Genomic DNA, 24,872 nt, shown 5'->3' on the forward strand with positions numbered 1-24,872 from the left:
GTTTTTCAAATCCAAAGAAGATATTAGGAGTGAATAAATCTGAAAGGGAAAGATAAATATACTTATTTGATTTTTTATTCCAAAAATAGGGCACATGTATGTTATGGAATTTTTATAGGAATGTTACACCATAAATAAACAATTAAATTATCAATCATATTCCAAATGTGCCTTAGTAAAGTTGGAATCATGGGATAAGTTTATGCTTATAAGTAAGCATATTACAACTTTCAATGCATCTTTATAAGTTATCAAACCATGATATTTGGCAAATGTTATTTATATCATAATTTTTTATAGTAACTTATTGATTTTTACATTCTAAAATTTTCATTTATTGCACTTGCAATGGTTATATAAAATACATGACATTAGAACATGAGTTGCAAAATGATGTATAAAGATGAGCCTACATATTAAACACAAGAACCTTGGTCTAGCTAGAGCCTACATAATGCACTTGCTCATGAACTCATCTAAATGTTTCTTTGATCTTGGCCACAAGAAGCGGGTCTTTAAATCTTAATGCATCTTATGAATTCTGACAATATATTTGAAATAATAAACTTCTCAGTATAACTTGTTTTAAAACTTTATTATCTACCATACATAATCATCTATCTAAGTGTTGCATCCTCTCAAAAAATACATTTATTCTCCTCTACTAGCCTCTCAAATCTATTTGGCTAAAGTAGGGTCTTAAACTCGAGCCTTGGAACTGGAGCCTTGCTAGGTGATCTCTCAATTTAGATTTCATGGCTATGCTATCTAGTTGACACCTCATAATTCAATTTTGTTTTTAACTAAACATGTTAATGATAACGTTCATTTTTGTGATCATGTAGTGTAAAATCTACAATTAGTAGTTGGTGAAGATCTACATGTAAGTGTCATATAAGTAGTCCTTCAAATCTTAAGCTCAAATGTGATAATAATTGCATACCGTACTAATTATAGAACTATTTTAATCAATTTATTGAACATGATGGATCACTTAGCTATAAACACAATGGATGTGAAAATAGAGCTCCTGACATAGCTCAGAGTCTAAGTTATAATAATGAATGCTTTTGTTCTTCATAGCTCATGTTTCTAGGTTGTAGATGAATATGTGATGTGATCTTTTTGAATGAAAAATACTAAAAGATATTGTATTTTATTTAAAAAAAAAAACAATATAAGAAGCACTTTCCACCCTTAAGCTCTCTTCCAATCTCTCTTCTTATTACACAAAAAAACATTCTTCCAATATTTACTCATCATGGAAGGCAAAGCCATATTGATAAATTGAAGCTCTAAATATGAATTATAAAAGAGAATTGAGAAGCATAATGTGATAAATTTGATTAGATTTCATTATTTTATTGAATATTATTAGAAATTACTACATAATTATTTTTTTAATATAATTATAAATTAGTGTAATATTAAAATTAGCAATTCCCTTCTAATTTAATGATTTTTTCTCAAATATAACTAATTAAAAAAAATAAATATTACCTTCTAAATAGACTATTAGAGCCTAAATGCTTATTTGTCCTGATTTTTCTATATGGATTCATTCATTTCAAAAAAGCACATACAATTGCCATAATTGCAAAAGTGTCCCCCGCGGCCTGCATCGCCAACGTCCCATTTATTTACGAAATGATATATACAGAATTCAGCTCAGCTAATGAGCAGAAGGAACCAATAGAGGTGTGCGGGAGGAGTTGAGGGTTTCCTTTTCAATCCGTTGGAACGAAGCTTCTCCTGTTATTTTTGATACTACGTTTCTCTCCTCCGCTTGCTCGCTCCTTGCCGGCGAACGTTCGCAATGTCTTAGGGCAATGGTAATCCTCTCTTTTCTTCACTTGTTTTCTAATTTTCTGCTTGTTTCTGAGTATCTGGTCAAATTCCCTTATCGGGCGGATTATGGATTCTCAAGTTATCTTCTTTTTTGTTTCTTAAGGTGCTTCGGAGTGGAAAGTTTTAAGTTGTCTGGTTTTTTGGTGTTGGATTGCGTTGCTTGTAGGCGGTGCTGGAATAGTTCGGATTGATGTGTTCTGTTCCTTGTACACGGCGTAAATTTACATATTTGTTTGAATTATAAATTTTGGTTTGGCCTGTAATGCGATTAGTATGGTAATTTTAAGGTATGATTTACCTGCTGTAAGGGATTGTTGGGGCCTGCTCGATAAAAGGGTGCGAGAAATTAAGTGCCGATTTAATCAATAGGTCTCATGCTTCTATTAGCGGCCATAATATATTTGCTTGTCATTGAATAAAAGCTGCTTCTCTCTCTCTCTCTCTCTCTCTCTCTCTCTCTCTCTCTTAGTATTTTGAGATAAAATGGTGGTGATTTTAAAAAGGCAGGCAATGTTAGATTTTTGAAAGTGTCATTAGCTAATTCATCAAATGTATTTAAATTTTGTTAAGCCTCTTGTATGTTTTGATGTTTTTTTCCTCGTATTGCCTTCGGAGTCAAGAGGATTGGCGTAGAGCAATTCATAAGCCGCCTTGGTTTCTAATGCTAGTAGTAGAATTTGTTGATAGTCCCGTTGTAGTTTATTTAATTTGTTCAATGTGGAACTGATAAGTGAATGTAAATTTAGAATGTAAATTTATCTTGTAATTGATGTCTGTCATGCCCTATAAAATCCGACAAAGTGTGCTTTTCATGAGTCTAACTTAAAATGGCAATCAATGGCATGAAAATTGACATTCCTCTATAGAATTTTCTGCTATTATCATGTTTTCCCAAGACTCAAAGTTTTTTAGGAGTATCCAGCATACTATTGATCTGATATGAAAACTGTTGGGAGCTTAGCTTATGAAATATACACATTTTATGATGTTTACGGTAGTCTATTTGTTTAATTTTGGATATAAATACCAGTCATAACTCCTTTTGTTCTTTAAATTTGATATTTCTCAAGCATTTACTAATGTGGAGTTAGGGAAGTTATAAAAATTTGAGCAAACTTAAATGAAGATGAGATAACAAGCACACAAAAAGATCTCAAACTTAAGATATATAATTTTTTGCGGTTTGATGATATTCACCTGCATCCACGGCTCCACAAAGATGAAATACTCCACTAAACTTTTATAGAGGTATATGAAGAGATATTATACTTCATATGAATATTGACAAATATACCACTTTGTGTTTACAATTAAGATGGAATACAATCGCCTGTTATGAAGATGATGGCTAAACTCGGAGAATAAGAGGTTGATAATGCTTATCACTCTCTTTTCGTTTATCTATTGCGAGAACTTTTTCTTCTCGCCCTTCATCTCTTTCTCTTCTCTCATTTTTTTATTTTATTATGATTGTGGGATGTATCAATACAATGCAACAATCTCTTAATTTATATTGTTTGGTAGCCACCATCTTGGAAAATTAAATATGGCTTATGTAGTCACCATCTTGGAAAATGAAGTGTGAATTGAGTTATGTAGCATTTATATTGAAATAATTAAGTGTGAATGAATCTAAGTTAGCGATCATCATTCTTCAAAAATCAAGATCAAATCTTATCCAAGATATTAAGGAAATTAGATTTCACACTTCACATGTTGATATTTTTAATCCAAACTTATCTTAAAGATAATTCCTTGTAAGAAAGCTCCATTTTATAGTTTTTTCAGATGCTAGAACCATAGATATGGATGCGAATCTATTGCCTTAGTATTTTATTGGGGTAGCTATGTAAGCTTTAAGTACTAAATATGACTTCTTTACTCAGTGTCCACTTGATAAATTGCCTTTGGAATAATGAATTAATGCCATAAATTATAGTTTGCAGCATCTTGATGGGTGCTTGAAGTTGCATCCACTGTCATATAGACAATGTTTAACATGGTTGGGTTGGCATTAAATTCTTGGGTAGGGCTATTGTATTAAGGGAATAGTCTAGCTAGTGCTAAACCTACGAACCCACATTTTTGGCTTTCCTTCTTTATGCAAGTTAATATCATGCATGCTCTATAAAGCTATAAATCCATAAAAAGAACAACAATCTCCATTATGCACAAGCTTAAGTGGGAAATTATTGGGTTTGCTTTGAGACCTTGGGGAGGGAGGACTGTTGAATTAAGGGAATTATCTGGCTGTTGTTAAAAAAATAGAAAAGTGATGCCAAACATGCACTAAAGTTTTCAATTCTATGCATTTTTTCACTTATAAAAGGATCCTTAGGTAAGGGCTATGTAATCCGACGTCAAAAGCTAACTAAGATAACTATGGAAGTTGGTACTTGCCACAGGAAAGAGGAGAAAACACAACTTGCTTTTGGGTTCCTAAAAGCGGCTAAGAATTGACAGATCATTGTTTGTGTTGATGGATGAACTCTTAGCATCATTTGGTGACTACTGTTGGTTGTCGACGATGGACGGTAGGGAGTGGTTAATGGTGATGCAGGCTAATTTTAAGTTATGTTTGTTGGTAGATTGAGGACTTATGAAGAGGTTTGGTAGGTCGTTGTTCCCTGAACTTAGTCATGATTAGCAAAGCTTTCGTGAGATATATAGAGGGAGGGACTCTTATGTTCTTATTGTCATGCCCCATGATCAAATTTGGAAGAATGATTTATTTTAATCGTTTAAATAATTAACCAGCGTTTCTATGAATTCATTAGTATAAATCAATCAAGCGGAGACAACTAAAATCATATACATCAAAATATTTTACTATTCATTCACCAAAATTACATTTACAATTGTTAGGAGATCACTTACAATCCATAATTTATCTCATGCTCATGAATACAAAAGGATAAAAAAAAATATAGAACAAAATAAAAAAGAACCTAAAGATCTCAATCATTCTTACTCCATACAGTCCTGACCCATTCCTTAACCTGAAATAATTAAAATCCATATAATCAACTTACAAAATCCAACATAAATCCTAAACATCATTAAAGTTTCTAATGCAAAACTCAAGAATCAATTTGCATGCTCATCTCAGTCAATATAATCAACAACATTCAATATCATCAATGATTAGTTATCACTAGTACAATTCAATACGATCAATAATAAAAGCATGAATCATTACACTTAAATCTATAAATCAATACAGGTGCAAGAATATAAATGTGTTGGTGATCAGTAAGTCAGAAAAAAACCAAAGTATCTATAAAACAGTCGAAAATCATTTCGATATAGTGAATTCATATAGAAGTATATATATGAAGTTTAGTTATTATATATCAATATCTAATCAATATCTTATATATTATATATGTGCTCAGTAATAGGGTTCATGTGCTCAGTGATAGTACAATGAAAGTAGGATAATAACAATGAATTAATAAATAGTAAATCAATGACAGTGATTTGTAAATCAGTATGGTAAAGAGTAACACATAGGTGTTAAAATTATACATGAGTCTGTAGATGAATCATAAGCATACATGTGTCAATGTCATTAGTCTTATCCATCTCGTCTATTATACATCATATGCACAACATATGCAATCGGTACATGTATCAATTCATATGCTATCTATACACACATTACGAATCTATCTATCAATGCTATCAATTTATATATGCATAAGTATATGATTCAGTTAAGGAGGACATCCGACTTTAATGTGGTGTTTTTATCATTTCATTTGTATTCATTGTATCGTTATATCATTATCATTACTATTACATGTGGCTTTCAATAGGGAAACAAAAGTTTATATTTTCTTTTTTTATTTTAAAATACTTTTCATATCTTCGGGTTGTTACACTCAGCGCTATTAACCTCTATACGCAAAAACACACGAAACGAGGTGAAATTGACGTATGATGCATCACTTGAAGGGTCAAACGACCTTCAATTGCCAAACAGACCGCACCATTGCGATAAGAAGTCGAATTAGCCTAAGACGGAACACCTCGCAGATGAAATTGGACGAAAATGGTCAAAGTCGGTGACCAACACTCGAAAATGATGTGCGTTGCTGCCCAAACGACATTCGATTGCAAACAGACTTTGCCTTTGCATTCGAAATGTCGACAATACCCAAAATCAACTGCAATTTTGCCCAAAGAGAATCACACGAGGAAATCGACGTGTATCCTGAGACAAAATGCGCTGATTTTGAAAAACAACTCAAGCAAGTTGAAAGATAAATGTGTGAATTCCAAGACGTTCGAACATCTAATTCATTGCTATAATAATAATAATATAATAATAATATTATTATTATTTTAATGATTAATAAAAAATCAAATCAAAATAAAAAAAAAATCAGAAAATCAGTTTAATTAATTACCTTGGTTCTATAGAAGATATCCCGAAAATTCCGTCGACACTGGCAGCTGATCAGTTCATGTCTCCTCCCGTAAATCCCACAACTCTTGCCTTGTTCGAGTCCTGCTCTCGCTATTAAGAACACGTTGAAACAAAGGATTCAATTCCTCTCCTCTTCGGCGCACTAATCGCAAAACTCCCTTCATAGCAACCCATTGGTGCTCCTTGCAAGCCTCTATTCCGCCTCCTCCCTCACTTGCTCTCCACCCACCAACGTTTTAGCGCCACGTAGCACGAAGAAAAGTCGCCGACCCGACCCGCTGTTTTTGGGTTCTAGCGCGTGCGTTTTTTTAATTCCTTGACGAGCCGAAACACATCCCATCACCTTTTGGATATATTTCAAATATCTAGCAAATACCGAGTTGTACCTAGTTTTTCTAGCAATACCGAGCAAATACTAGCAATACCGAGCAAATCCCTAGCAATACCGAGCAATCCTGAGCAAATACTGAGTTGTACCGAGTTGTACCGAGTTTTTCTAGCAATACCGAGCAAATCCTTAGCAATACCGAGCAAATCCTGAGCAAATACTGAGTTGTACCGAGTTGTACCGAGTTTTTTCTAGTAATACCGAGCAAATCCATAGCAATATCGAGCAATCCGTAGCAATACCGAGCAAATCCGTAGCAATACGCGAGCAAATCCGGAGCAAATACCGAGTTGTACGAGTTGTAGAAAAACTCGGTACAACTCGGTATTTGTATAGTTTTGGTCTTCACAGAGGGTATTTCTCGTTTTTGCAAAGCAATACGCACCGAGCAATACCGAGAAAATTGCGAACGTAGCATTCCCGGGTTCCGCTCGGGTCAAGTCGTCGGGCCGCACGGTAAAAGAGTAAGAGCATGTGGCGACATGTTATTGGCGCCGAACGTACCTCTACGTCAGGTCAGAGGACGTAATAATTGTTCCTCCAAAGCAACCCATTGGTGCTCCTTGCAAGCTCTAGATTCCGCCTCCTCCCTCACTGCTTCTCCAAACAAACACAATCCTTCTGACCTCAGTGCCCAACCTGTCACCCCCACGCCATATCCGAACACGAGTTGGGGGGGGGGGGGGGGGGGGCTTGTACAAAACACAGAAAACTCGGCTTAAACCAAGAAATGTAGGGGACTTGAGCTGAACTCATAATTATAGGGAACATAACCTAATATCTAATATACAACATGTGATTTTATAAAATAAAAAAATTAATCATGCAAGCGAGGACGAACGATGAATAATAAAAAATTTAAAGCGACTTGTGACCTTCAACCTACTAATCTGCAAGTAAGAGAAAGTAACTTGCAAACACCACAAAGAAGGAATTCTTGAAGAATGTACTAATCCATCGAAGAAATATCAATTTTAGGTTGAAGTGCAGTCTTTCAACAGTCGATACTCGCCAACAAATACACAAGCACATTGAACTCAACAAATAATGGAATTGAATTGAATGTATAATATGATTGCAAATATATGTAACAAGCCCCTGAATAATATTGTAAATTACCTGCGTATGATAGCAGTGGACATGTAATACTCGCATCAACTATGCAAGCAAATACAACTGCCCCCCTACAAGTAGAGGGATTTGACGCGTAGTGAGCATAATGACGTCATGAATTTTATGAATTCAAAGTAAATAAAGTTTGCGCATACTCAATACCACTTAGCTCCAAACATTGCTTGTTGGCAAGCAAAGATTAAATAGTCAATGTGCAATGAATGTAGTGACATCCATATGGTTGGCTCCAATTAACATGAGGATAAGCATGCTAATCCTTATGTGCACTGAATGTTAACATGAAGCAAACGTAGCAATTTGCTGATTAACATGTATAAGGAAATCGATAACGAATGCAGCTCATTAGCATCAATCTGCAAATAAACATATCAGCTTGCCTCTAAGGAACAGTGGTAGATATATTGTAAGGGTGAGATATTCCCTATGAACATGGACATAATACACATGACATCTGAGGATGCTGCGTGGGTCAATAAATGAACTTATGTTCGAGTCTGATCTTTCTACATGAATAAATAGGTAGGAGTCAACACGGCTCGAGTTTTTAAGCAAATATATGGTCGTAGTGCTGACCGGGATATTTATTTTTTACATTCATATTAGACGTTTAAGATCTATAACAAGAAAACTCACTAATAAATGCCTAAAGCATACAAAAAATCCGATCCTATGTCATTAGGCTAATAGAGTCAACAAGAATCAACTAATAAAATGAAAAAGTGCCCATAAGTACCCGGATAGAAAATCTCAATCGGAGGGGACTATAAATACTTAAAAATGCCTCTCAAATTTTCAAATGCACATGAAAATCTAAAATTCTAAAAATTACCTCAAAGTTAAGATATTTAAAATTGAAATAAATCATTAAATACTTAAAGCAAAATCCATCCATCTTTTACAATAATTTGTCGAAGTGGACAAATTTGAAAATTACTTCAGCTCAGAAAGAGCTAATGTCTGGTAAAAAATATCACTTGGATTCATTCTTAAATAGTATCTTACCAATAAGGACGTGACATGTGTCCTACAATTGGTGGTTTCGCCGCCAAATGACACAACAGGTAAATGATTATGACTGGAATCCTCTGAACAGGATGATTTTGCTACCAAATGGGACCACTAAATTACTGTCATGGTCAGAGCCCATATATTCCTTAATGACTCAAATACTTGAGATATGAATCAATAGTATGTAATCGATAGGGCACAATGTCCTCTGTTAGCTAAGGTGAATCAGACTTGTTCTCTTAAACAAATATTCACCTAAGGTCTACAAGGTGCCATTGGACGAAGCAACCCACGACTGCCGACATGGATCATTCTGTTAGGTTGTTCGACTACCTTTTCTAGCTAAGTAGATCAGGGATCATGATGACCTGTGACAACAGAACCATGGGATCTTGGTTCATCATCATACTCCCTACCATCCACTTTAAGTGCAAGATGGATAATTTTTAATTTTAAATATTAAATTTCAGATACCAAATCACGCTGCTACTATACATTAGTTACTATGTACCTTTACGTATATGTTTTACCACTAGCCTTATTCGAAAGTTCTCTTTTGTTATTGGGAGGGGTAATTAACTATAGGGGCTTGTGCCTATAGGAAACCTGAACTTAGATCATAAAGTCCTTGTAAAATGAGGGCAAAATCTCTAGGCAGTGTATTATCTAAAACCCAATCTGCCTTTTGAAAATTTTATCTCGGAACTTAAATGTTAAAACTCTCATCGACGACCCAAAAAAAGAGAAAGGGGTCCGTGGATAGGCCACAATGTCTTTATAATTATGTGAATTAACCTTTTTGTGTAGCTGTGGATGTAACTAGAGTTCATTGAACCACAATTTTTCTTGTGTTAATTTTTTGATGCTTTAGACTAGAGAGAGTCATCGTAGACGGCTTGGTCACGTAATGTCGGTAATGTCGGTATTCTGATGACCCTGTTAGGAGATTAGATGTATTAGATCTAATCTATAATAAAAAAGATAGATGTAGATCTAAAAGGACTTGGTTATAAATATTAAAATGATATTTTTATTAGATTTAAATGAGAATTTGGCTCTTAATAGGACATAATGGAGAAAAATGATTTTGTACCAGCCCCCACATAATAGGAGAACGGCTTGTTGTGGTTGTAATTTTTTGGCGTTTTCTCATTGTAGGCTTTATTATTCTCTCAGCATGGTTATTTATTATTGCTTGGGTGTGCATCTCTACTCAAAAACTAGCATTGGTTAGCTTTGAGATCTACATGAAAAACGGAGCCATGGCTGTAAAGTTGGAGATCGTAATGCTCCGTGGTTCGAAATGCCTTAAGTTTTGTTGGAACAAGATGCTCGGAGATCTTGCCTAACAAAGTTTGGTGAAAGAAATCATAAAGATTCATGTGACGATATGTAGGACATAGTATAAGTGTATAATAAGTTCTCCCGACAATTCATTTATGTTTGATGAATGAGGTTTCAATGGAGGTCTTGGGGGAAATAACTGTTGAAAGTTTGTGACTTACGTTGGAGTCTTTATGCTTGGTCAAAACTCAAAAGTCTCTCCAACGAATTATACCATAAGAAAAAATGTATTTTCTTTGCATACAGAAAGACATGCCAATCAAATCACATCTTGATTATTTTAACTATTATTCAATATCTGTAAATTATTGATGTGATTGTTGATGATGTTGATCAAAGATTTTTATTATTGTATTATTTATCTCCTTTTGACAACTGCTTTTGGATACCAATCTATATGAATATGACAAAGTAAGCTTAATGGATATCAAAAATTCATTTTTTTGAAGATGGTGATTGCTAAGCTCAAGGCAGACCATAAACTAGTTGAAGGTTTATTGTAGGTTTGAAGAAGATTTAAATCTTTGGACAAACTTAAGGAGAGCACTTGCTTCTTTTAAAGGAAGAAAAGCAAATAAAGAGAAATTGATTTGCCTTGAAGAAGATAACCAAAAAAAGGAAAAAATTAGCTTATGTAAGTACTATTCCATATTTTTTTGTTGTGATATTAGTGGTGCTCTATTTTTGACTAATGTCAATAGATGTAAAAGTAGTGGGTTTTGGACTCAGCTTGTTTGACTCATATGTGTTCTTATTTGAGGATGCTTTCTTTCTATGAGCCAAGTTTTGGTGATCGTGTTTACACGAGGGACAAAGCTATGTGTAAGACTGGGGGCTCTAACACAGTTCTATTGAGGACATTGGGCGGCATTACTATTTTGTTAGATGGATTTAAGTTTTTCTCAGATATGAGAAAGATTTTAGTAGCCTAAAGTATTCTCAACTTTGTAGGACATATGTTTTTTGGGGATGCTAATGCTATTAAATCTTAAGGTCTATAAGGGGGCATTGATTTACTTGATGACAAATAAAATTGGTTAACTTTATATGTTTCAAAGTGCAATGCTGCTTATGTGCTTGATTTAGTAATTTGATGATAGCTTGTGGAATATTGTCTTAAGTATATGGCATCAAACATCAAAATGATGGAGCTATTACGAAATCTATTGTTAGTTTTGAAAAAGTCGTAGACAAAACTTTTTTCTAGTGGGAGCTTTTAAGAGAGAAAAATTTGAAGTGTAGAAAACATTTTAGTATCAAGGAGCACAGGAACAACAAGTATTTGGTAAAGGATGGCATGTTTTGCACTAACAAACCAAGGTATTGCAAAGCCAACCCTCAGTTTAATACAAAGGAGTTGTCGCACAGAGTTGATTCTCTCTTAGGGTTGCACATAAAAAATTAATCTCTAAGTAGGAGAATGATAGGATGGGTGGAGAATTATTTTGTCAATCATGCTTCATCTAAATTTGTGATATAATCCCCATTTTACTATAATATTTGATCGATATTACATTTGATATTTATGGAATGTGAGAATAATTTGAGATATTTGACATCTTTGATTTATTTTGTGTCATTTTGTTTTCTTGCATGTGGGGCACTTAAAATTTTCAAATCTTTGTATTCTCTCCATTTATATAAGCCTATAAAATGGCGGTAGCACTACTATTGGCCAGGCTTCCCTTTGCCATGAGGCGAGAATGTTAGGAAAAACTCATCTCCACTTCAATCCGGAAGTTCAAGTTGATGGAAAAGGTGCACCGTAATGTTATCACATATCTATGGCATTCCAATGCCACTTGACCCACACCAACATTGGATGTTGCAGTTTTATAATCGGGGAGCTATTCCTAGCCTTCACAAAACATTATATTATAGCGATTCTTTTGGCTCACAGACTTCCATATGCCTCATTTGCTTTGTTTTATTCTTTTTCTTATTTGTGCTAAGTGTTGATTTTCTAATAAATTAATGAACCATGAACCTCAAGCTGAATTTAAAACAATTAGTATTGGCTTTCTATTTGTACCGAGAAAAGGGTTAAAATGATCCCTCAACTTTTTGTGAGGGATCAAAATGGTCCCCAACTTTTTTGAGGGACCAGTCCCTCAACTCCTCCAAATGGGACCTTTTTGGTCCTGCTATTTAATGGTAGAGTTGATGGTGTCAAGTATGAGAGCAATTTAATCATTTTTAATTAAAATACTTAATAAATGTAATTTTTTGGGGATTATAATTTTTGTAAAAAAATTAATTAAACTCTTCTTTAATAAAAAAATTATTAGTAATTTTATTTTACTAATTTAAAAAATTTTAGTCTTATTTTATAAAATATGATTGGTAAAAATATATGTTACTTAGTTGAAATTAACATCTATTTGCATATGATTTCTCTAAATCAATAGATATAATATGTAGATCATCTTGGATAAAAAATAATCAGAAAGTTTAATAAATCAATGATGCTCGATTGCTCAAATTTTCAATTTTGGAGCAGCTATGCAAAGATAGTTACACGGAATTGGAAAAAAAAAACTTTTGGTAGTTAAAAATTCTCTCAATGCTTAACTAGATTAATCCATTATTTTAGATTAAAGAAGCATACAAAAGAAAAAATTCACAAACAAAAGCAAAAATACATTTCAAGAAGCATATGGTATTAACTATTGAATGTTAGATTCCATTCATTAAAGGCTTCTTGATCCCCCATTGTTAAAAGCAAAGAAGGCATGTAAATGAACCAATGATAAAATTTGGATAAATCCTGTGCTTCAAAAGTTTCATTCAATGAGATTTTTTTCCTTTGGGGGTGTAAACCTACGGAAAAGAAAAAAAAATGATTAGATCTACATAGCAAAAGAAAAAGTCAATCATGAAAAAAAAATTCAACATACTAAAAGTTTTGTATTGGAAGATCCCTGAGTGAGAATTTCCAAAGCAGGTTCAATTTATAGTTGACACTCCAACAACTCTAAAGGCTAGTTTAGAAAACAACATTTTTAAATGAAAATTATTATCAATGTTAATAAAATTGATGGGATGATATGATTCACTATCTCAATCAATGGTTGAACAACTTCCTAAACCACTCCATGTCCCTCCTCAATATGTTTTCTCTTATCACTTATTTTGTTGTTGCATCCACGTTGTCTACATTTATGATAGTAAAACTTCACATTTGCCCTCCCTAACTTTTTTGGGTGTGAATGTGATGCTTCTTCATTGATAGTTCTTCGCATCTCCGATGGCCTTTCCCTCTTTGCTCTATTAAATTTTTGTGGCAATGGTGGTATCCTGATCGAATGAAGCTCTCTAGATCACAGGGCTCGGTGTTTGACACGATCGACGCTAAGCACTTGATCAATGGCTCATTAGGGCTTTGGATTGTAGTTGGACTGTGAGAGTGGTAGTCGATGAGTGCATGGGACTTTGAACTGCGTTCGACATGCACTGCTGGATGTTGGGTTGAAGCTGTTGTTGATGCTTGCTCCGCTGCGAGATGTGGGAGTCATATCTGGCAGGGGTTCGACACTACTGGAGGCTTCAAACGATTCATTGCTGTGTAGAATGAAAAGTTTATGCTTTTTTTACCAATTATACCCCCGCGGTGCGTTCGGCAGATCCAAATTTGCCGTTAAAAGTTAACGAGAGGATTATATAGGCCCCGTTTTAAGGAGTCGAGGGGCCATTTTGGTCCTTTTCTCTTTTTGTACCATTTACACCTTTGAAGGACTTTCATCTATCCATTGCATGTAAGCAAGCCAAGCCTATATGTCTCCATCATACTATTTTTAATTTTTTTTTTAAAGAAAAGATAAAAAATATTAATATTCAATAAAAAAAATGCTAGTTGAAAAAAAAAAACACCCATCAAGGGCAACTATACAGTAATAAAGCTTGAGCTAGAAGAACCAACTCTGCCGCCATTATGTATTTTCTTGCCATTTCTGCTCCTCATAGCATAAAGAATTTGGAACATTTTGTCTACTAGCTCTTTTGTGCTAGAAATGCTAACCTTAAAGCTAACAAATTGAGAGTTTGAATCACCAATATTCCCAATAATAGGATGATCATCAGGAGAAAAAAAAAAATCTTTGCAAGAGCTGGATCAATAATCATGTGAGTAGTTGCGGTGCCAATAATTATCATTGGGCTAACAGCCATGGAAGAAGACATTGATTCCAAGACATGACCTAAAGATGATTCAAAGTTGTGTGTACAAACCATATCAGAAGTAGTTGGAAGTGCCGTCATTAAGTTAACAGATTGGTTTTTATCAGTTGAATACTTTCTTCTATCCTTTTTGCATGTGATCTCCACAGTTCTGAATGTTCCTTGAACCAATCTGAGAAGTTGTGGTTGAAAAATTTGCAAGAAGAATAATATGAAGTTATGATTTCAAATTCTATTTCTGCCAGCAGTCATGAGCAGTGGAACCAAACAAAATCTTATTTTCCAAAGGGTTAGTGGTGTTCATTTCAATTAGAATCCCAGCCATTGAGGGCCTGGTTAGTTTAGTAATAGCAACATCCACCTGGAGTAGCCGACCAAAAATTGAGCTAAGTAATACATAGTAGATTAGTTTAAGTTGTGAATCTGAAGTCATGGAAAAGCAACCCATACCGGAGTAATTGGAGGTTCTTGGAACTGCTGAAATGAGGTGACCCCCCCTTAAGTACACATCGAGAATCCTTCCACATTATATGATCTCCTTGACGATTCTTGAATAATCAACTTCTAAGAATAACTTGATAAAAAATAACTTAAACAGCCCAGCGGTGTAATCTCCAATCAAACTAAAATCAGGCGAGAATCTGTGAATAATCTCCATAATGGGGTGGCCCCAAGAAACTTGCCAACAAGGGAGAAAGAAAAAGGAGATGTTAACTTAGAGAACTCTTTGTCAGAAAAAAAATTAGTGTTGGTTACCTTGATAGAATGATGATAACTTCTTATGAGTTTGCAAAAGACTTCGCTAAAATTTGTGTGCTAAAATTTGTGAGGAAATGAGAGCAGATAGGTTGAAGACTATCATCTTTATTCACATACAACCTTTGCGAATGAACATGGAGCACAAGTCGAGGGAGATTCTACATTGATAAAAATTCGAGGAGTTGGAGCGACCATAAGGGAAGCATCACATTATAGAAATACTTATGGAGCAATTAATAGCATAGGTGGAATGAATAGCAAGGAAAGATTTGGAGCTAGTGGAAGCGAGGTGGCATGACGCCCTAACGCAGTAACAGAAAGCACCATAGAAATTTGGTTTTATTGTAGCAGGAATTTAATTTGACAATAACAAGATTTTGAGATCTCTTGCAGTCATCATCTTGTATGGAGTTGATCATTAACGTGCAAAACTAATAAAATACAGTGATAACCATTTATTGAAAGAAATCGAAGAATACAACTAATAATAATTTGTTGTCATTAGCATCGTTATCATCATGGAAGAAGTTAGAGTACCATTATAATTATCATTTAAATTTGAGAAGAAATCAAGTTTCAATTTCATTAATGAGTAGAAAACCAGTAATTATTTGGGGTAATAAGAAAGAACTTTTAAAAAAATTTTGTTGTCATTATCATATTATGATTCACTTCTTGATGAAGTAAATCCTCTAGAACAAGAAAATAAAGCTATCACTGAATATTTGAATAATTTTTAGTAGTTATTATTGCATTATAAATCATTAAAGATCTCAAAATAACAGTTTCTGGGTTTACCTCTCGATTAAGGATTGACATAAAAAATGAAATGACATTTCATCACATTCACTGATTTAAATGCTCTTTTCGGCCTGCAGTAGATTTTTAAAAGATGTTGATGCTCACTACTATTTTATTGGGAAATTGGATGAGGTTGAGCAAAAATATTCAAACTATGATAGAATTTTATGTGGTAATCCAAGCATTTTGATACGAGAGACATTACCTTGTTCTAAATAGTTTATTCCATGTTCTAATTATCAAGCACAAAAATATTTGAATTCATAAAAGAAATTAGGACTGATTCCTGTTAAATAGGTAGAAAACTTGCAAGGATACTTTATTGTATTGAAATGCTATGCGGGGTTAAGAATATGCTTCTTGATGCATTGAGTAGAGTTATTGGCAAATAATGAAAATCTAAGTGACCATCTTTGATCATATTAATAAAGAGTATGCCACCTGTAAGGGCTTCACTACAACAACAACAACAACAACATCAAGTCTTTGTCCCACTATATGGGTCGGCTCCATGAATCCTTTTTTGCCATTGTGTCATATTAAAAGTCAAATTCTCATTTAAATCTAATAAAGAAAGATTATTTCTAATATTTTTAACCCCGTCTTTTTAGGTCTACATCTACCTTTCTTAACATAAGTCAAATCTAATACCTCAACTTTCCTAACTGGGTCATCGAAAGGTCTCTATTTAATGTGACCAAACCATCTAAGGCGACTCTCTCTAATCTTATCTTCTACTAGAGCTACTCCAACATTTTCACGTATATGCTTATTTCGTATCCTATCTCTAAGGGTAAAGCCACTCATCCACCTAAGCTTGCTCATCACTGCAACACTTAACTTAGTATAAAAAAAGGTATGTCAGACAGCTTCAGGACCATCCGGTCGGTCGAGACCAGCCGGAACAATCCTGTACAACTTTGATCAACGATAGATCTCCCTGGAAGGGCTTCACTGAAATATATAATATTTTAAACAATAAATTGCCCATGCTTAATAATTATTTCATGATGTAAGATGGATATCTTTTTTAGGGAACTTTTTTTACATTCCTGAATCGTCTTCAAGGGATTTTATTGTTTTAGAAGTTAGAATTGTATGTTACTTGTATTGCAGGATATTTTGTTTAGGATAAAATTATAGTTATAGATACTGATAGATTTTTGTGTACAAGTTTAAAAAGGAATGCAGCCTGAAGAATTTCACAATACAAACTTGATAAACAGCTAATATATATATATATACATATACCTAACTATGCAAACTTTACATATACCTCATAAGTCTTAAGAAGATGTTGGGAAGGTCTTTAAACTATTGTTTTCATTAACTTCTACAAAACTTGATTATCTTTGTCATAATAGATTGTTTCTCTAAAATGGCTTATTTTATTTCATGTGATAAAATGATCAATGCACCATTCATAGCCAAATTATATTTTTGAGAAGTGATTAAATTTTTTCAAGGCTTACATAAAACTATTGTGTCATAAATATACATAAATTTATGTCTTTTTTTTTGTAAAGTTTTGAAAAAGATGGAAAATGAATTAAAATTATCAAGTGCTTATTAGCCATAAACTGATGGATAATTTAAACAATTATTGGATGTTTTGGTGATATATTATGATATTTGTTTAAATATCATACATTTGGTTAGGATTTTGTATTAAATATAAGTATATAACTCAGGTTGCTTATAATTCATATTTTAATAGATTTATTTACATCAGTTTAATAGAAATAGTTGCAAGATTTCAACTTATCTTTAAATCAATGATCAACAATAAGTCCGTATATTTTTTGTATTTTTTTTTAAAATGCTTATGAAATAATAGTCAAAACAATGTGCCTTGGTGTATACTTCTTGCAACTGGTATGATTTTAATTAGTGATTTATCTATTAAATAAATGAAATATTATAATAATGAAGAAAATATTCAGAAGATATATAATTCTAGTGAGTATATTATTCATAATTATCATTCATTATTATAAGAAGATATTATGTATATTTTTATTTTCGGATTTTATGACATTTTAACTTTTAGTATGTTATTGTATGCTTTATTCTAAATAAGTTGATATAGGAAGTTGAATTTTCACATGTTGATCTTTTCTATGTTGGTTTTTGTGTATATTAAACAAATGAGGTATTTTTTATTTATATAATAATTCTTTAAAAGTCTTGAAATACTGTTCTGGATATTCCTCTGAAGTTGTTATTGAAATGTAAACTCTTCAGTGAGTAGGTTTTTACGCATATAAGGTGGTTTGATATTGACAATTCTAGTACTTCATGCATTATCACAATCAGGTGTTAAAGTCATAATAAGCTGTTGTTGAATTACATAATTCATGGCATGATATTGGAGAAGTTCTGAACTCTGAAATATTGCAAGTGCACTATCTGAAATGATACAATTGCCTATATATATATATATATAGTTTTGACTCCATCTGTCTTGTGTGGATGTGAGAGAGATTCTGGCCTCACTTGCTAAATACCGGTGTGGGAGGTTACCCTATCATGTTATGTTCTGGCCTGCCTTACTTGCTAAATACATAGCTTATCGTAGCATCGAGATGAAATCCCATTATATATATATATTCATGCGTTATACATTCTAGTGAACCAACTCTTTATCAATTTTGCTGTTAAATAGAGAAGACAAAGGGGAACCAAGTGAGCAAATAATTTAGCAAGGGCAAGAATCTGAGTTGAGTGGTCAAAGTGAGAGAGTGAGATGGAGAACAAACAAGTGGTCAAGGGAAAGTGAGAGTGAGATTGAGGGAGAGCTGGTGACCAAGCTTGAGTGGGCGAGCTAATATAGAATCTTTCTTATATTCATCAAGGTAAATTTTTATTTAAAATTTTTATATTTAGATATATATTAGAAACGAGTTGGTGAAATTAGAATGAAATGGGTTAATAAAAAAATTACGAATTAATGTAAATTCATGGTGAGAAAAATATAAGTAAAATGTTATATATGGTATAGGGATTAATATAGGTGCATATTAACTGATAGAGTTCACCTTTTTATGATATTAATAGGAGATACTACTGAACTCGCACATTAATTATTTTGCCTTTCACCTCAAATAATAGTAGAAATAAGACCCACACCACTTTGTGACTATGAGGGGTATATCAATTAGGTGTGAATCTGTGTTTTCCACCACAGGCAGTAGCGAACCTATTTTATATTGCTCTTTCAATATATTAGAAAAAATTGTTATAGAAAATGTATGAACAAATAATTCTATATTAGTTTATATTGATAAAAGAAATTTAATACTCTGTCAGATTGTTTTTTCTCTCTTCGGTACTCCAAGCTCTTTCTCGTGGTTGTGATATAAGTTGTATCAAAGAATAAGGTTGAATTAGAAATAGTACTCATAATGAAAGAGCCATTTGAATGATCAATGTCAAAATTTCATAGAAAATCAAAAATCGATAGGATGCTTGTCAATAATAAATTCTCTTTTTTTAATATTCATGGCATTAGAATGCTTCTATATAATAAATTCTCTTTTTTTTATATTCATGGTTAGAATCAAGTTTGCAGTTTTCTTCTTTTATGGAATTTTTATTAATGTCGGTTGTCTTCAGTACTTTTTTTATTTTCCTAGGAGGTTTCACTCTCAATGGTTCAAAAAACAACTGACAAGTTCACTGATCAGAGACTCTTTAGTTCCAGAAATGTCACAACTGCTTCGGACATGCATTATCCCATCTCCATAAATAGAATGTCTCTGAGTGAATTGCCAAATGAATCAGGGGGCATCATGAAATCACCATTAGGCTCTGTGCAGCCTATAAAAGTACAAGACAATTCAGATTCAGCCAACTTAGTTGGTAACAAGAGGCAACAAGGAGAATGCTCATCAACTCCACCTGCTAGGAATCAAGCTCTAGCTACTAATGGTTCAACTGGTCATCTTGTCTATGTTCGTAGAAAGCCTGAAACTGAGCATGGAAAGACGAATACAACTTCTAATGGTGAGATAGCCTGCTCATCAGGGCTAAGGAAATTTAGCATTGAGGCGTCGTCGAAAACTGAAACACAACAGGAACAGACTACGAAGCCAGAAGATCAGAACAAGGCTGCTGAAGAAGCTCCAAGCCTTCTTGAATCTCAGAAAGAGATCACTAACTATTGGACTGAGAGGTTCAATCGCCTTCAGGATCGTCTGCAGTACTTGGATAAGTTAGGCTCAAAGAATTATGCAGAGAGTAAGTCCACACTCTTTAATTATACTACATAGCACAAATTGATGAGGAGAAAAAGATCCAAATTATTACGGGAGGGTCATTTTAATCCCAAATTATTGATGGCATCTAATTTAATTCCTTGATTTCTCAAATATGAGCTAAAATAATCCCACAATTTAAAGTGAAGGAAAATTCAGTATTTTCATACCCTATTTTTTAAGAACATATTCTGAAAATAGCAGAGGTATATGATAGAAAACACTTTTATAAATACAGAAATCGCTTGCTGAAATTTGAGAAAATCAGCCACTTGCAAAAAATTTTTTGAGAAGGAAGATGAACAGCAACAAAATAAATATTATTTGTTGAAAGACAAACAAAAGCAAGCAATATACAATGGATTTTTAATTCGAGAGGAAGATCCGGCTCTCCCAATCCCATGTACCTAAGAGAGATCTTAAATTTCAGCCAAATTAAAGATGCTCTAATCCTAGGAAAACAAACTACTTAATGCATACAATCCAAAAGGAAATCTCTAAACAGCCCAAACTTTCAAATTTTCCTCATAAACTCCTCATAAATCCTTCCTAATCAGAGCTTTTGGACTCCGCGGTTTGAGCTGGAAGAGCGAGAGGCGTAACTTCTCCGCCTCTGTTACATGTGAGCCGGCCTTGTATGGACCGGCTGGACCGATCCAATGGACCAGTTTAACAATACTCCCCTTCCAAAGACCCACCTTATCCTCAAGGTGGAAAGAAGATACCCTCCTCCTTTCCCTCGTCATCACAAATGGTAAGAATCTGAAGGGTTCGGTCCTTGCATATGTGCCCCAGTGTATACCTCTCCTTACATCTAAAAAAGAGCCCATTCTTCCTATTCTCCTGTAACTCCATTTATGTGAACTTCTGAAGTTGTCTCTAGGTCTTCCACCTATAGCCTTCTCCGTTGGGGTTTCCCGAAGTGTATCTGGTGTCAGCTCCTTGGGAGCCAAAAAGATGGTTGTCATCATGCACGAACCTCCTGAGCTACTGCATCCAGCCTCTTTCTCTAGGTGCATCTGATCCTTCACTTAATTGGGCTAGCTCCATTGCCTCTCCCAAATTATGAGGCCTCATCACTCCAACTGCTGCTCGAAGCTCTAGTTTGAGCCATTTCATAAAGTTTTCCTCTAATATAGTCTCCGGAAGCTAGTCCAGTCATCTAGCCAGGTGCTCAAACTGCTCACGGTATTCCACCACCATCCCCTCCCACGTTAAGGCAAAGAATTTCTCATAAAAGTCTGCTTCCTTACTGGTTCAGAAAGGTTCCAACAAGCAATCCTTAAACTTCCTCCAGGTCCATATGGGTCGCCTTGTTTCCCTCCACTAGTGCCATGCTAAAGATTTCCCTTCTAAGCACATCCCGACTTCCGTCAGTTCCTCCTCTGTCATCCTATAGACGGTAAAGTATATTTCCACCTTGTACATCCATCCATAAGCATCATCTCCCTAAAAAATAGGCATCTTTAGCTTCCTCACCCGTGGATCTCCTCCATTCCCCCTATTTCCTCCATAATTTCTCATTCCCCAAGAGGATGGTTCCACCCAAGTGTCCCAATCATCCTTTCTATGCTCATACTCAAACCTTTTATCAAATTCCCTCGTTCTCCTAAATTCAGCATCACTTGGATCATAATAAATCTCTCCTTTCAATTTCAGCCCCCTTCGGTCATAATTACCCCTTTCACTTTCAAATCCCGCTCCTCTCCTCTCAAATTCAGCACCTCTTTGTTCATGTTCTACCTCCTTACGCTTCTCCCAATACCCTCTACCCGACTCCTCCTTAGGAACAGGCTCTACGGGAGGTATTCTCTCTTTTCCCTTTTGAGTCTCTACCTTTTGACCTTCCTTTTGCCTTATTGGATTAGAGTTTTCCTAGCTTACTGGGTTGGCAAAGGCTTCCCTCGCCTTTGACTACGCCGCTTTGGATTGGCTCTCGAGCAACTTCTTCAACATCTCCCATAGGCTGGAAAAATTCCCGTCCATCTTCTTGTGGATGACTGAAATTTGACTTTTGACATCTAAAAGTTGGGTGTGAAGATCTGAAATTTCAGTTTTCAATTGTCTGATCTCCTCTTCCAATACTTCTACCTTTCTTCTTGCCATAGGAACATGTATTTAGGCTCCAACAACAAAAAACAACAAGTTTGATGCGAATTATGGGCTCCAATCAGCAAAAACAATAAAATTGGATACGAAACACAGCAAAATTCAATGAGGAAGACTTCTATTTCAGCCTAGGAATCTGCTCTAATATCAATTTGATAGAAAACACTTGTATAAACCTAGAAAACCCTTGCTGAAATCCAAGAAAATCAGCCACTTCTAAACAATTTTTGAGAAGGAGACGAACAACAACGAAATAAATTTTATTTGATGAAAGATGAACAAAAGCAGACAAGATACAATAGATCTTCAATTTGAGAGGAAGATCGGCTCTCTTAATCCCTAGCCGGTGGCTAGAGCCCAAGTACCTAAGAGAGATTTCAAATTTTAGCCAAATTCAATATGTCATAACCCTAGGAAAACAAACTACTTAATACACACAATCCAAAAGGAAATCTCTAAACAACCCCTACTTTCAAATTTCCCTCCTAAATCCTTTGTAATCAGAGCTTTTGGACTTTGCGGTTTGAGCAACACTTGCTTGAGGCGGAACTTCTCTGTCTCTGTTACATGCGAGCTGGTACCATTTGGACCAGTCTAATAGTATATTGCAAAAATACCCTAATTTTTAACCTGTTCTGAAAATAGCATGAACTATGGCTGAAATCTCTATCACTTATTACAGGTAGACTATTTTGGCTCATATTTGAATGCTAATGAACAAAATTAGACACTTTCAATAATATAGTTCTATAATGGCCCATCATAAATAGTCCAAAGATTATTTTGCTTTTATTTTTTTTCCTCAATACACAACTTCAGAACTTAATAGTAATACCTTGCTACATTCATTTGCCAATGCTAGGGTTTCGAAATTTCTCGATCGAGGAGCTGAACAAACATGCTATTGAGCTGGAGAAGCGAGCAATTCACCTCTCACTTGAGGAAGGTAAATCAAATTAACTTCAATATTTTCACTTCCATGATTCATGGAGCTAACCCTCTTTCTTTTCATGGCAGTTTTACAGTCGAACCGCGTCAAAGATCTCAATCTCTTGGGAAAATCTTCTTAATGAGATTGCCCATTGCTTTCTCCAATATGAAGACCATTTAAGCAGGTGCCATGATTCATGGAGCTAACCCTCTTTCTTTTCATGGCAGTTTTACAGTCGAACCGCGTCAAAGATCTCAATCTCTTGGGAAAATCTTCTTAATGAGATTGCCCATTGCTTTCTCCAATATGAAGACCATTGAAGCAGGTGACCAGATCATCAAAAAGGTCTTGTTGCCTTTCTTTTTGTTGCCTGTATGAGCAATATACATATAAGGGTCTATTTGCAGTAGTGTTAGTAATAGTATATATATATATATATATATTGTTGTTTATATAACTTTTAAAGTTTGAAAACTCAATCTCAAGCTTGCTTTTGCTGCTTTGATTTACAGGTATTTGTTGTTTTATATTTTTTTGGAGAGAATTCTGTGCATATCACTGAAATCAAATCCCTGAACTCTTTAAAAAAAAAAAACTAACAGATTGATATGTTTGTATGTGCTACTATCAACTTATTGAGAACTTGATAAAATGTTGAGAATGAAAGTGGTTGATTTTGTTGTGAATTTTAAGATTAGTGAAGGTTTTGCAAATAGCATATGGTTAGTAGTTTTTGTGAATAATAAAGGTTTTGGTTTTGTTTGAAAGAGCTTTTGACCATTACTTTTTTATTGCTTTCCATTTTTTTTTATTAAAAAGCTGTTTTAAAAACAGAAAACTTTAATGTTATTCTAAGAAATTATTTTTATTTTCTTCATTTTTTGAAGAGTTTTTTTTTTTTTTTCCGCGATTTTTAAGATATAGAGCCTCTTGGTTGAAAGATGGCATTGACTGATGTGGTGGTGAGCGAAATTTGAGTGTATGAAGCACTATTTTAATGCTCATACAATAAGAATGAGAGGGATGACTTGCAATATTTAGGCGGACCGCGAAAGTAGGGTTACAAATGAATCGGGTCGATACGAAGGATGTTTGAGCTCAAATTTGTTTGTTAAAAATGTGTTCATGCGTTGCTTTAGCTCGATTCAAATTTTTGTGATAGTATTTAAGCTAAATTCATTGAAATTAATATTTGGTTATAAAGTACTGAGTAGTTGGTTAAATTTATATGACAAATATTAAAAGTCTATATTTTCTTTGATGATTTTCTATTTAATCTTATTGAAAAATTTGAAACAAAATCTGGGATCATAATTTTCCCTCTCATTTTAGTAAGAAATGATAACTAATTTTTTTAATTAGAAAAATAAAGAAATTTTTTTTTATCACTCAATTTTATTTTTATTTGTAATAATATCACTCAAATTTCAATTCTAATATATTTTTCATTAAATTCATAGTAATTTGATCTTCACACATAATAAATATATAAATTTATACTCAAAATGTTGATATTAATTTATTTTATAAGAAAATCCTCTATGATATGCTTTTAAATATGTAATTTAGTTTCTACTCAATTCTTTTATCATTTTTTTTTCATTTATCTCATTCAATAACTTCAAATCAAAGGTAAACAAAATGATAAGATCAAATGATGAAATCAATAAATAGTAAATAACAACA

At 33.9% G+C, this 24,872-nt stretch overlaps 1 protein-coding gene across 4 annotated transcripts; it reads left to right on the forward strand.

Annotated features, from left to right (window-relative positions):
* Positions 1-1,662: 1,662 nt before the first annotated feature.
* On the forward strand, positions 1,663-23,380 carry LOC110097701. 4 transcript variants are annotated; one of them, XM_028695717.1, is made up of 5 exons: positions 1,663-1,832; positions 10,658-10,788; positions 19,506-20,129; positions 23,118-23,201; positions 23,273-23,380. In XM_028695717.1, exons 3-5 carry the CDS (start codon positions 19,541-19,543, stop codon positions 23,323-23,325), a joined length of 726 nt encoding a protein of 241 aa, XP_028551550.1. In that variant the 5' UTR covers positions 1,663-1,832; positions 10,658-10,788; positions 19,506-19,540; the 3' UTR covers positions 23,326-23,380. The 4 variants fall into 4 exon arrangements, with proteins under 4 accessions (XP_028551550.1, XP_028551551.1, XP_028551549.1 ...); XM_028695718.1 differs by having other exon boundaries at positions 19,526-20,129; XM_028695716.1 differs by lacking the exon at positions 10,658-10,788 and having other exon boundaries at positions 1,664-1,832.
* The last annotated feature ends 1,492 nt before the right edge of the window (positions 23,381-24,872 follow it).

Source organism: Dendrobium catenatum, unplaced genomic scaffold, assembly GCF_001605985.2.
Source record: "Dendrobium catenatum unplaced genomic scaffold, ASM160598v2 fragScaff_scaffold_669, whole genome shotgun sequence".
NCBI classification, from domain to species: Eukaryota; Viridiplantae; Streptophyta; class Magnoliopsida; order Asparagales; family Orchidaceae; genus Dendrobium; species Dendrobium catenatum.

Bases quoted from the DNA above. Each gene is read 5' to 3' on its own strand.
- LOC110097701 (XM_020824233.2), top strand. The intron at 20,130-23,117 runs GTAAGTCCACAC...TGCCAATGCTAG, and splicing joins CTCAAAGAATTATGCAGAGA to GGTTTCGAAATTTCTCGATC. The intron at 23,202-23,272 runs GTAAATCAAATT...TTTTCATGGCAG, and splicing joins TCACCTCTCACTTGAGGAAG to TTTTACAGTCGAACCGCGTC.